The sequence below is a fragment of the Telopea speciosissima genome, chromosome 1 (assembly GCF_018873765.1).
Source record: "Telopea speciosissima isolate NSW1024214 ecotype Mountain lineage chromosome 1, Tspe_v1, whole genome shotgun sequence".
NCBI lineage: Eukaryota > Viridiplantae > Streptophyta > Magnoliopsida > Proteales > Proteaceae > Telopea > Telopea speciosissima.
In genome coordinates, this window is record NC_057916.1 from 60050218 (window position 1) to 60062343 (window position 12126).

The 12126-nt window shown below is 42.3% G+C and overlaps 1 protein-coding gene across 1 annotated transcript; it reads right to left on the reverse strand.

Moving 5' to 3' along the window:
• Nucleotides 1–8158: 8158 nt before the first annotated feature.
• Nucleotides 8159–9374, reverse strand: LOC122645855 (protein ALP1-like). Its single transcript, XM_043839250.1, has 2 exons — nt 8702–9374; nt 8159–8607 (listed from the first exon to the last, which is right to left on the reverse strand). The coding sequence occupies exons 1-2, from the start codon at nt 9324–9326 to the stop codon at nt 8402–8404; spliced, it is 831 nt and encodes a 276-aa protein (XP_043695185.1). The 5' UTR covers nt 9327–9374; the 3' UTR covers nt 8159–8401.
• Nucleotides 9375–12126: the final 2752 nt, after the last annotated feature.

Below are 12126 nucleotides of genomic sequence, written 5' to 3' on the forward strand. Positions count from 1 at the left end.
GCTGGCTTCATACTTACCAGCCCCGAAGGATTTTGAATCCAGTATGCTCTCCGATTCAACTTCTTAGCATCCAATAATGAAGCAGAGTACGAGGCATTATTGGCTGGACTCCAGGTGGCCAAAGCCATCCAAGTCACACACCTATCCATCTGGAGTGACTCCCAGCTTGTAGTGAACCAGATGAATGGAGAGTATGAGGCAAAGGTCGAGTGAATGGCGTCATACCTAGCATGTGCTCGAGCATTGATCAGGGAGTTCATGAAGTTCGAGATGGTTTGGGTTCCCAGGATCCAGAATGCCACCGCTGATGCCCTGTCCAGGCTAGTCAATGACGAGCTCTGAAACCTGGCCAGTGCCATCTACATTGAAGTACTACATGAGCCAACATATCAGGAGAAGTAGGTTAATGAGATTGAGGAGGGGCCTAGCTGGATGGACCCCATACTCAATTACCTACAGAATGACATCTTACCAGAAGACAAGGTCGAAGCAAGGAAGATAAGGATGAGAGCTGCAAAGTACACCATCCTGGACGGAGTACTATATAAGAAGGGGGTCACAGCATTACTACTCCGGTGCCTAGGACCCAAGGGAGCCAAGTATGCCCTAGCAGAGGTTCATGAGGGGATATGTGGGAGCCACATGGGAGGGTGAGCTCTAGCCTATAAAGTCCTTCGTCAGGGGTTCTACTAGCCATGAATGCAAGAGGAAGCAATACAGTATGTCAAGGCTAGCCAGCAATGTTAATTGTTCGCCCTAGTACCCCATCTACCCACCACCAAATTAACATCGATCCACAATCCCATTCCCTTTGCTATGTGGGGGGTGGACATCCTAAGTGACTTCGCAGCAGCATCAGGGAACCGCAAGTACTTGGTGGTCGCCATAGACTACTTCACCAAATGGATCGAGGCAAAGCCATTGGCCAAAATAACCGAGAATGAAATGGAGAAGTTTGTCCGTGACGACATCATCTACATATTCGGGGTACCAAGGATACTAGTCTCAGACAACGGGAAGCAGTTCGACAACCCCAAGTTTAGAGCATTCTGCCAAAGCTACAATATTGACTATCGGCCTATCTCGGTAGCCTACCCACATGCCAATGGTTAGGTGGAGGTGACAAACAGAACATTGCTAGACGGAATCAAGAAGAGGCTAGAAGGAGCCAAAGGGAAGTGGGTCGAGGAATTACCAAGTGTCCTGTGGGCATACCGAACCACTGTAAGGACTCCCACAGGAGAAAGCCCATTCCGCCTAGCATATGGCACAGAGGCACTGGCACCAGTAGAGGTCTTCGCCATGTCCCACAAAGCACTTCACTTCAATAAGCGCACTTACAACGATGGACTATGAGCAAACCTGGACTTCCTAGATGAGGTATGCGAAAAGGCACTCCTAAGAAATATGACATATCAGCAACGAACCGCCAGGTACTATAACGCCAGAGTAAGAGAAAGGCTCTTCCACTAGGGAGACCTAGTCCTAAGGAGGGCAAGTGAATTGCAGCCACGGAAGGAAGGGAAGCTATCAGCAAACTGGGAAGGACCTTACATAATTTCCAAGCTGATACGTCCAGGGACCTATCACTTGAAAACTTCAGGGGGGCAAGAAGGTAGACTGTACCTGGAACTCAAAGCACCTGAAGAAGTACTACCAATAAGAGTAGTAGCAGCAGTGTCACCAGTAGTAGTAGTAGTAGTAGTAGTAGCAGTAGCAGTAGTATAGTCAGCCACGGTACACAGTAAGTCACATTACAATTACAGTTTTCAAGGATAATTTGAAATTTTATATTGGGATACATTCATCTACTCTACCCCTCGGTCGAACACTTCCAAAACACCATGGTCTATGGACCACCTCTAGAGCATCATGATCTACGGACCACTAAGGCGCAAGGCCACCCAGGTCCATGGACCACCAAGGCATAAGGGCACCAAGGTCTCCGGACCACCAAGGTGCAAGGCCACCTAGGTCCATGGACCACCAAGGCGTAATGCCACCAAGGTCCGCTGACCACCAAGGCACAATGCCACCAAGGTCCGCTGACCACCAAGGTGCAATGCCACCAAGGCCTCCGGACCACCAAGGCGCAATGCCACCAAGGTCTCCGGACCACCAAGGTGCAATGCCACCAAGGTCCGCAGACTAAAAAAGACCGAGAACTATCAAGGCGCAAGGCCATTGGGGTTGAACGACTACTAAAACCAGTCGACCATATATGAGTGATGAAGAGCAATACACAAAGGAGCGCGGATCCAACCACAGAAATCCAGAAAGATGGCTATAGGAGAAGGAAACCTCATAAAGGCAGACCTCATCCGCTCGGTGAGAGAAGGCACGATCAACTCCCCAGGGGCACGAAGGACAATCTCAGAAGCATCATCTCTAGGAGGACTACCAACGGGTCAGGACTATCAACGACATCCTTCCCGTCACTAGAAGTAGGTCTGGGAGAAGGCAATGGGGGGAGAGTGTCTACAGAAGAAGACGACCTTGAAGAGGGCCAATCTATGGACCCAACTACAACAGTGGCGGAGTTAGATTCGCTAGACATCATGGATAATGGCAAGGAAGGCTGCTTACTTGAGTAGTAGTCCCCCAACGTCAAGCCACCAACCCAGGAGAGTGGAAAGCGAGCTGCAACGACCAACAAGCAAACCCAGGAGGAAAGGTACAAAATAAAAATAACTACCATGGCCAAGGGCCGTAGACAACAGGCCATGGACATGGGTAAGGCTCGAGGTTCGAGGTCAAGGTCGAGGTCCAAGGTCTGAGGTCGAGGTTCGAGGTTTAAGGTCGAAGTTCGCGAGGGGTCGACGTCAAGTTTTGATTAAGGATGTGTCTATGGCCAAAGACCAATTCGACTCAATACAAAAAAAAAAAGCCATAGCCAAGGGCCATCGGCGACAGGCCTTGGGCATGGACGAGGTTCGAGGTCCGAGGTCTGAAGTCGAAGTTCAAGAGGGGTCGAGATCAAGGTTCGAGTAAAGACGTGTCTATGGTCAAAGACCAATGCGACTCAATATGAAAAAAAAAAGGGGCCAAGAGGCCACGACCAAGAGACCACGGCTAAGAGACCACGATCAAGAGGCCATAGCCAAAGGGCCATGGGCGCCATCAATGGGCGTCGACTCTTAATAGAGAGAAGAAGAGAGGAGAGAAGAGAGAGAAGAAAGAGAGTGATGAAAAAAAAAAAAGCCACGGCCAAAGGCTGTCGGCGACAGGCTATGGGCATGGACGAGGTTCGAGGTCCGAGGTCCGAGGTCCGAAGTCGAAGTTCCCATGGGGTCGAGGTCAAGGTTCAAGTAAAGACGTGTCTATGGCCAAAGACCAATTCGACTCAATATGAAAAAAAAGGGGCCAAGAGGCCACGACCAAGAGACCACGGCCAAGAGGCCACAACCAAAGGGCCATGGGAGCCATCAATGGGCGTCGACTCTTAATAGAGAGAAGAAGAGAGGAGAGAAGAGAGAGAAGAAAGAGAGTGATGAAAAAAAAAAGAAGGTCAAGAGGCCACAGCCAAAGGGCCATGACCTTGGGTGAGAAGAGAAGGGAGAGAATAAAGAGAGTGAAAAAATAGAGCCAAGGGTCCACGCCCAAAAGGCATGGGCGTCGACTCTTGGAGAGGGAAGGGAGAGAAGAAAGTGAGTGAAAAAAAAGAAGAAGGGTTTTTGGCCACGGCTAAGGGCCGTGGTTGACAGGCGTCAACAGGCGTGGAAGTCGCCAACGGGCACAGACAATGGAGCGGCACCAACAGGCGTGGACAGGAGAGCGGCGCCAATAGGCATGGACCAAAGTACAGGGGCGCAGACCAAAGCGCAGGGGTGCGGACCCTAAGGTCGTGAAGCACAGAAGGCCGCAGACGACGGGTGCGGACCGAGAGAGACGGGAGCGGACCCTAAGGACGTGAAGCACAGAAGGCCGCGGATGACGGGTACAGACCGAGAGAGATGGGAGCGGACCCTATGGGTGTGGACCCTAAGGGTACGAAGCATAGAAGGCTGCAGATGATGGGTGCGGGTGGAGAGAGACGGGAGCGGACCCTATGGGTGCGGACCCTAAAGGCGCGAAGCACAGGACGGGCGAGGCCGTAAATGGAGACTTGGGTGCGAGATCGAGGCTCGAGTGATGAACCTGAGACCGAGGCACCAAGCACAGACCAAGAAGGCATGAGCACGGGCGTCGTAGGTCCAAGACACAACCACGGATGGGAAGCATAACAAGCTTAAGCACTAGGCTAATTAGCAAGCCAACCAAAGGGCCAGAGCCAATGATGGATGGTCACACTACTCTATGCCACCTAAAGACAAACACTTGGGGGGGGCACCGAAAAAGAAAATGCCAAATGCATACAAGGAAGAAGAATCCAAGAAAGAAAAGTGAAAATAAAAAAGCAAGAGAGAGAAGAGCAAAAAAGTGAAAGGATGAAAAGTGGAAAAGGAAGAGAGAGGTGAAAAAGATACATCCACAAAAAGAGAAGAAGAAAGGAAAAAAGACGAAAGGTGTAAGAGGAGAGGTTTGAACCCACAACCTCTCCTATTTCACCAAGTGATTCGCAAGCATACCCTCCAACAATCAAAAATCCGGAACAAGCCCCTTATGAGTGCAAAAGTGAAGTCTACTCTCTTGGACCTCCTGATCCAAGAGAGTGGGGGGCAAATGATAAACCCAAATTCATACGGACCAATCAGAAGCCACCACGCGTCCCGGGCCAACAAGGTGGGCCAGCTCAGAACCAGTGGAGAACCAGGTAGGCGCGGACCGCATGACGGGCACGGACCAACCTCTGGTGCAGACCACCCCTCGGGCGCGAACCCCTCTGGCGGACACCCTCGGACGTAAACCCCTTAGGCGTGAACCCCTTGGGAGCGAATTCCTTGGGAGTGAACCCCTCGGGTGCTGACCCCTGGGCATGGACCCCCTCGGGCGCGATCTCCACGGGTGTGGTCTCTATGGGCATGGACAGCCTGTGGACGTGAACCCCAGACACGCATGAACCCAAGCGGGGGTACAGACCACCCTCCACGGACCTGGACTAAGACTAGGTTACTACCACCGTCATCAATAAGACCTACACCATCTCCAGGACTCTATACCATCACCTATTAACTACACAATCCAAGACGGATACAAGCACCTCATCTCACAACACATCTACGTTTATCTATCTGAGACATCATCTTTATCGGGATACTGTTTCCCCGTAGGGAGGCAACCAACCATGGAAGACCCCTGACACTTCGGGACTCTATCTACTACGGGGATTATTCGCCATCAACTGGGACTCTCCACACTCCATTATAAAAGCAGAGGTACTCTACCCCATCAACGCATCTTGAATATCTTGAATTCTATCATTCATCTGTTTGTCACCCAGGTTCTTTTGTGGGTTACGGCACTCGAAGGACCGCCGACGATTTCTTGACGCAATAACTACGAATTGAAAAAACACCATTTTTGCTTGCAGCCCATTCAAGAGTATCCTATTGAGGAAACAAATGGAGGTTTATCTTCGTGATTTCACCAACCTCATATGGACTAAATAGAGATTGAAGAGGATCTCCACGCCAACATATTGAAAGTGGGTCAATGAGATCAGATACAAAAAACACTGTAGTGTTTGGAGGTTGGCTAGATGTAATCTTGAAGCCATGAATAGTGGGAATCCAACCATCATCCCAAACACGAATACCATCTCCACAACCCACTCTCCAACACAAACCAGAATACAAAACCTCCTTCCCAACCATGATACTTCTCCATCCCCAACTTGGTTGATGACCCAACTTTGCATTTAAGAAAGAGGAATGAGGAAAATAGATTGACTTTAGGAAATGGCACAAGAGGCTATCAGAATCAGACCATAGTCTCCATGCTATTTTGGAGAGTAAAGCATAATTATGCTTCTTTGGATCTCGAAAGCCCAATATGCCACTCTCTTTAGATAGACATAATCTATCCCCAGAAACCCAATGAAATTTAGGCTTACCTTGAGATTCACCCCAAAAGAAATTTGAAGTACTCTTCTTCACATGATTATGATGTGCCATTAGTAATTTGAAGTGTAGACAAGCATAATTGGGTATTGAAGAAACCATAATTTAATAAGAACTTCTTTGCCTACATGGCATAATAACTTAGATTTCCATCCTTGTACCTTGGCATCCACCCTTTGTGATAGATCCTTAAACAAAACTGATTTTGAAACCCCAAAATCTATTGGTAAACCCAAATATTTCTTAGGGCTAGAACCATATGGAATTTTGAGGACCCTTAAAAACCATCTCTTAATTTTTGCATGTGTATTTGGAGAGAAAGTCAAACATGATTTCTTCAAATTAATCTCTTGTCCAGATGCTTTGCAATAGAGTGTAAGAAAATCTCTCAAAGCACATAATTCCTCCAACTTCCCTTCTGCAAATAAAAGACTATGATTTGCAAAGAGTAAATGAGTAATAGTAGGAGCACGATTCCTCACTTTAATTCCCCTTATAACACCTTCATTTTGTGCCTTGAGCAATAAGCAACTAAGTGCATGAGAACATAGGATAAATAAAGCAGGTGAAAGAGGATCACCTTGACAAATATCATGTGTAGGAACTATTGTACCATGCGAAGCTCCATTTATAAGGATTTGGTATGAAACAGAAGATAAACAACTCGTGACCAACTTTATACAATTTGGCGCAAATCCCATTTGAAGAAGCATACGTTCAAGAAAAGGCTACTCAAGCCTATCATATGCCTTCTTCATATCAAGCTTCAGAGCAATAAACTTCTTTTTCCCTTTCGTTCTCTTATTAATGTAATGAAATAACTCATGAGCAATATAAACATTGTCCGATATTGCTCTATTGTGAATAAATGCCGATTGAAAAGGGGATACAATATCATCCAAAATAGCCTTCAAACGGGTAGCAATAATTTTTGTCACCACTTTCCCAACAACAGTACATAAAGCAATAGACCAAAATTGTTCTAGTCCTTCAGGCTGTGAAACTGTTGGAATTAAACAAACCAAAGTTTCATTAAGTTGTGAAGACATATGAAAAGTCTCAAAACAAGATGTTATAAAAACATATAAATCTTCATTGATAATATCCCAATAACGTTGAAAGAAAGCCGATGGAAAGCCATCAATACCAAGGGTTTTCAAAGGACTCGCTGAAAACAAAGCAGCACGCATCTCCTCCATAGATGGAATAGAACATAAAATATCATTCATACCATTAGAAATAATAGGGCTAACAGAGTCAAGAACAGTATCCAAAGAAGTGAAATCAATACCCTCAAATTGAAAGGCAATGTTGAAATGATCTAGCACTTCTTGGTATATAGCATTCTCATTTTGTGACCATTCTTCAGTAGACAATTTAAGGCTGAGAATACGATTAAAATTACGTCTTTGTAAAGTTGTTGCATGAAAAAATGCATATGTCTGTCCCCTTCAGTAAGCCAAGAAATACGTGATTTTTGTCTCCATAACTCTTCTTCATTGGCAAGTTCATCATCAAGATTTCTTTTCAAAGAAAGAATTTGCAAATTAATATCATCAGTTAGAGGAGCCTGTTGCAAAAGATCAATTGAGCGGATAAGAGACTTAGGCCATCTTTGATATAGTTTTTATTTTTGATTTTGCCTATTTAACAAAAATCATTTGTGAAAACCATTTTTGGTCAAAACATAAAAATCATTTGGTAACCAATAGACATAATAGATTGTGTACTCAAAATAGGTTTGGTATACCTATGTGCAAAATGATTTTTATAATTTTTAAACTTGTATGGAAAAAAGGATGTATCAAGATCTTCCCCAACCGATTGGACGCCCAGTGAGGCATCTGACGGCTAGGAGGACCTAGAAACGCACCTCAACATATGGATGGGCTGTCCTAGGAACACGAAGCAGGTTCAACCGATAGTTAAAGTGATCAAAAATATATAAACGCCATTTCAGTCATACCAATGAGTGCATGAAAATAACAGCAACAAAATATTTCAAAGTCCATAAATACATAATAAGTCTTGTAAGAAAAAAAAACTACAAAAAGGTCCTTACAGGCTTCCTTAACCTGCTGATCATCAATCCTCAGAAGAAAAACTTAATAAATAACACAGTAAACACATCTGTTGATCATCAATCCTGATAGGCTTCCTTAATCTGATTTGTAATTTGTTTTCAATATGCTTCCCATTTTGTTGTTGCGTACCACCTACCACATTTGCAATATTCACAACCTCATCATCATCACTATCAATATCACTGTCTTCGTCATCAAACTCTCCCTTTTTTGCTTTTTCAAAAAGCCAATCCGATGCTACTTGCTTTTTGATAAAGTTGTGTATGGTCACACAAGCAATCACAATCAATACTTGTGTCTTAAAACTATATTTGGGCATCAACTTAAAATAGGAAAACATTTTTTCAAGACTCCAAATGATCTCTCAATAATGGTTCTTAATGATGAATGTGTAAAATTAAGTAGCTCCTCTACTCCTTGTGGTTGTCTACGTTTAAAATCTTGTTGACGATATCGAACATTCTTGAAAGGAGCCATATAGCCAGGATTATGGGTGTATCCAGAATCAACAAGATAGTATTTTTCTACAAAATTAAGATTAACAATTAGAATTCAAAGCGGCCACCCAGATAAAAATAAATTTAATAACGCTACAAAAGAAAAAATATGAACTATTACCTGATGGTGGATGGGGAAATTTCAGACGAGGAATGTTGATGGCTTCCCATAATATTTGCTTGTCATGTGTTATTCCCTCCCAACCAGCCCAAACCCAAGTGAAGCACATGTCAAATGAACATACAACACATATGTTTTGGGTAACTTCTTTTTTTCTACCAGACCTATATGGAACTTGTTTTGCAACTGGAATTGATGCACTTATGTGTGTTCCATCTATTGCTCCAATGCAATTGGCAAAAAATGGATAATACTTTCGATTGGATTTGATGTGAGGTAGTGTTTCCTCAAATGATGGTGGTTGTACCATCTCCCTAGCAAATGTTTGTAGTGCTTCCAATACATTATGGAAGTGACGACTCACTGTTTCACCTGAATGTTGAAAGCATTCTTGGAAAACATCATTTCTAACATTGTGAGCCATCACGAATATTGCCATTGACAATTGTTCCTCAACCATGGTGTTCTTTGTGTTTGCTATTAAACTTCTCTCTTTTAATGCACGTACCAACCTAGTGAAATGCTCCCTTGATATACGAAATAGTCTTCGAAACCTTCTTAGATGTGTACTGGGGTTTAGCATTTCAAATATCCAGGCATGACTTGTGAGTTGGCGTATGTGCATTGGTTATTTTGTAATTTGGGAAGTGATCTCATCATCATCACTGTCGTCATCAATTCTCTTCTTTTGCTCCAATTGATGATGTATACAGCTCAAAATAATTGGCACCAATTAGCCCTCCTCATTGAGAAATATTTCATCGTCACTATCCATAACAACTGATCATACATAATAACTTATATTAACACATAAATTCAACTTAGAAGATTCAAACTACACACACATATAGGTCCAACTTTCAAAATATTAAATGGCCATAACATGGCACACATAGTTTTAACACAGCCTAAAAAAAATAACTACAAAAGGTTTAACACACATTATGAGTCTAGCAAGAAACAAACTACAAAATATTTAAGCGAGAAAATTCATGCATCAAAACGAAGGATTATCTTTTGGTTGGGTCCTCAAGCACCTCCATTGCCATAACATGGTTGATGGTACCTGGCTCAATCTCATTCATAGAGTTCAAAATCTCATAAGCCATCTCAATTGTGTTGGTAGTTGTTCCTTGGATAGAAGTTTTTTTCATCTCTAACAAAGCTGCCATATCTGCTCTTCTTTGCTCTTCCAGAGAAATCATTCTAATAATAGCTTCTCCCATAATGGGATTGTCATTACTTTTTGATCTCTTAGATAACCCCATAGCACTCTTCTTCTTCAGCATCTTCTTTATATTTGCCAACCCAATTGGGTCATCGTCATCATTTTAGTCATCGAGATCCAAGTCTACAACACTATTGGAAGCAGATACCCCCTTTGGTGTTGTTGGTGACCCCATCAGCAACAACACCGTGAAATAATTCACATAATTCTTCTTCATTTTGCAAGAGGGCATTCTTAAAGTGCTTTCCGTGGGGATGTTTCTGCAATTTTATTTTGACATAAAATAAGTATCCAATATTATTTAGGATTCTAAACAGGAAATTAAATTTGATTTGTTATATGAGGGATTTACCTTTACAAAAGCTTTCCAATGCTCATCACTAGGTGGATCAACGGTTCCTAGATCAATGTTCCACCCCCAACCGCTTGTATTATTTTTTAAATACAACCATGCTTGCCATATAAATTTCAAAATATTCCATTTATTCTTAAGTTGCATCATGGTTACTTTCTTCTCGAATCTTTGGTTGAATTCTTTCAAGATGTGGGCCCAACCATCCTTCATGAAAGATGTATTCAGCTTGTACCCGTTGCGTGAACAATCAAGTCCAATATTGATTAGTATTTTTATCTTCTCATCAGTTCAACAATAGGATGACTCTCTTATACCCTTTTTGTCCTCCTTCATACCTACTTCAACCTCCTTTCCATGATCCATCTGAAATAATTTATGTTTCTAATAATTATGTTTAAAGATAATACAACAACCAATAATTCATTTTCACAATAAACTAAAATAATTTCATGAATAGAGGGCATGAGAAGAATGGAAAACTAAAGTAATTTCATGAGCCTGATCTTCTTGTGGTCAGGTGAGTCACTGAACTTCTTTCTTCAATTATATCTTCTCCCTCTAATGTTTGATATGAATTTTGAATTTTAATGAGCAAGCTGGTTATGCCAGTGTTGTAAGTAATCTAAGCAACTTTGGTAGTCCATCATTAGATGCAAATACAAGATATGAGACAGGAATTTGTGGCTTATATCTCTATGAATGGTCCTGAAAAGGAAAGGAAAGACATTGCATCTACTAGTGTTTTTGAAGGTTTTGACAGTCATAGTTAGACTAGTTATTCTGTTTGGTTATGACCATCAATAGGGTCTAGATCAATACTTGCTTTTGTTCTCCATACAGATTACTATCATTAGAGTCTAGATTAATACTAGCTTTTTGGTTCTCCATACAGGTTTCTATCATTAGGGTTTAGATATCAATACTTGCTTTTTTGTTCTCCATATAGGGTTATATAATGAAAACATGTTCAGAGGCACTTACATAGAAAGAAAAAAAAAAAAGGAAGAAAAATCATGTTCAGAATTTTAGTGAAAGGTTTATTCAGAGAAGTTTTGACTCTTGAGATGGTACCAAGGGTTTCTTCACCCATGAATCTCTTTTCCCACAACTTTTACTACTGTTAGGTGGGACTCTTTTTGAATTGTTAATATGTTGTTTTAAGAGAAGATTTGTTTTAAAAAGTCTTAATTTGATATTTTATTTTTTCAATATTAAATATATCTCTTGCACATTCCATGTAAAATCACTTCAATGCAGCCATTAAATCATTTCCAGTAAGTCTATCAACTAGGAAGGCCTAGTGGCAATTTGTGTGTTTAATAACAATTTGACACAAGGCCAGAGGCAAAGGACATCTATACAAAAACTCATGGATAGAATTCACAGAAGATGTAAAACTCATGTAAAACAGTTAGAAGTGGATAAGAGTCTTGCCTAATTGTTCAGGTATTGAAAAGTTCATCAATTTAGATATTTTAGGATTAATCACTTCCACACAAGCAAGGACAACACATCCACTAGAGAGATCTGTGGATCCTATAACCCTAGCTGCACAAGTAAGTTCTGAATTGCTGCTTTAGATAAGCAGTCCAACGGAATTTACTTCAGTTAAGCTCAAGATCTATAGCCCCACTCGAGCTCCAATCAGTCGTCATAAGCCAACATAATCCAGATACCCTCTCAGGTCACAAAACAATGATAGTAGAGAGCAGAGGCCCAACTGAAATTATAAGAGACCATAAACTTGAGAAACATCTGACTTCTATCAGTTAATTATGTTCTCATCCTACCCCAAATGGAAAACAACAGAAAATAGGAATGTAGAAAATATAAGTATCCTTC

What these genes read in the sequence shown, in the direction of transcription:
- LOC122645855 (XM_043839250.1), bottom strand. Translation starts at nt 9,326, where the DNA reads ATGCACATACGCCAACTCACAAGTCATGCCTGGATATTTGAAATGCTA. An exon ending in ATTTCCCCATCCACCATCAG is followed by an intron (nt 8,608 to 8,701) that starts GTAATAGTTCAT and finishes TTAATTTTGTAG; the next exon opens with AAAAATACTATCTTGTTGAT.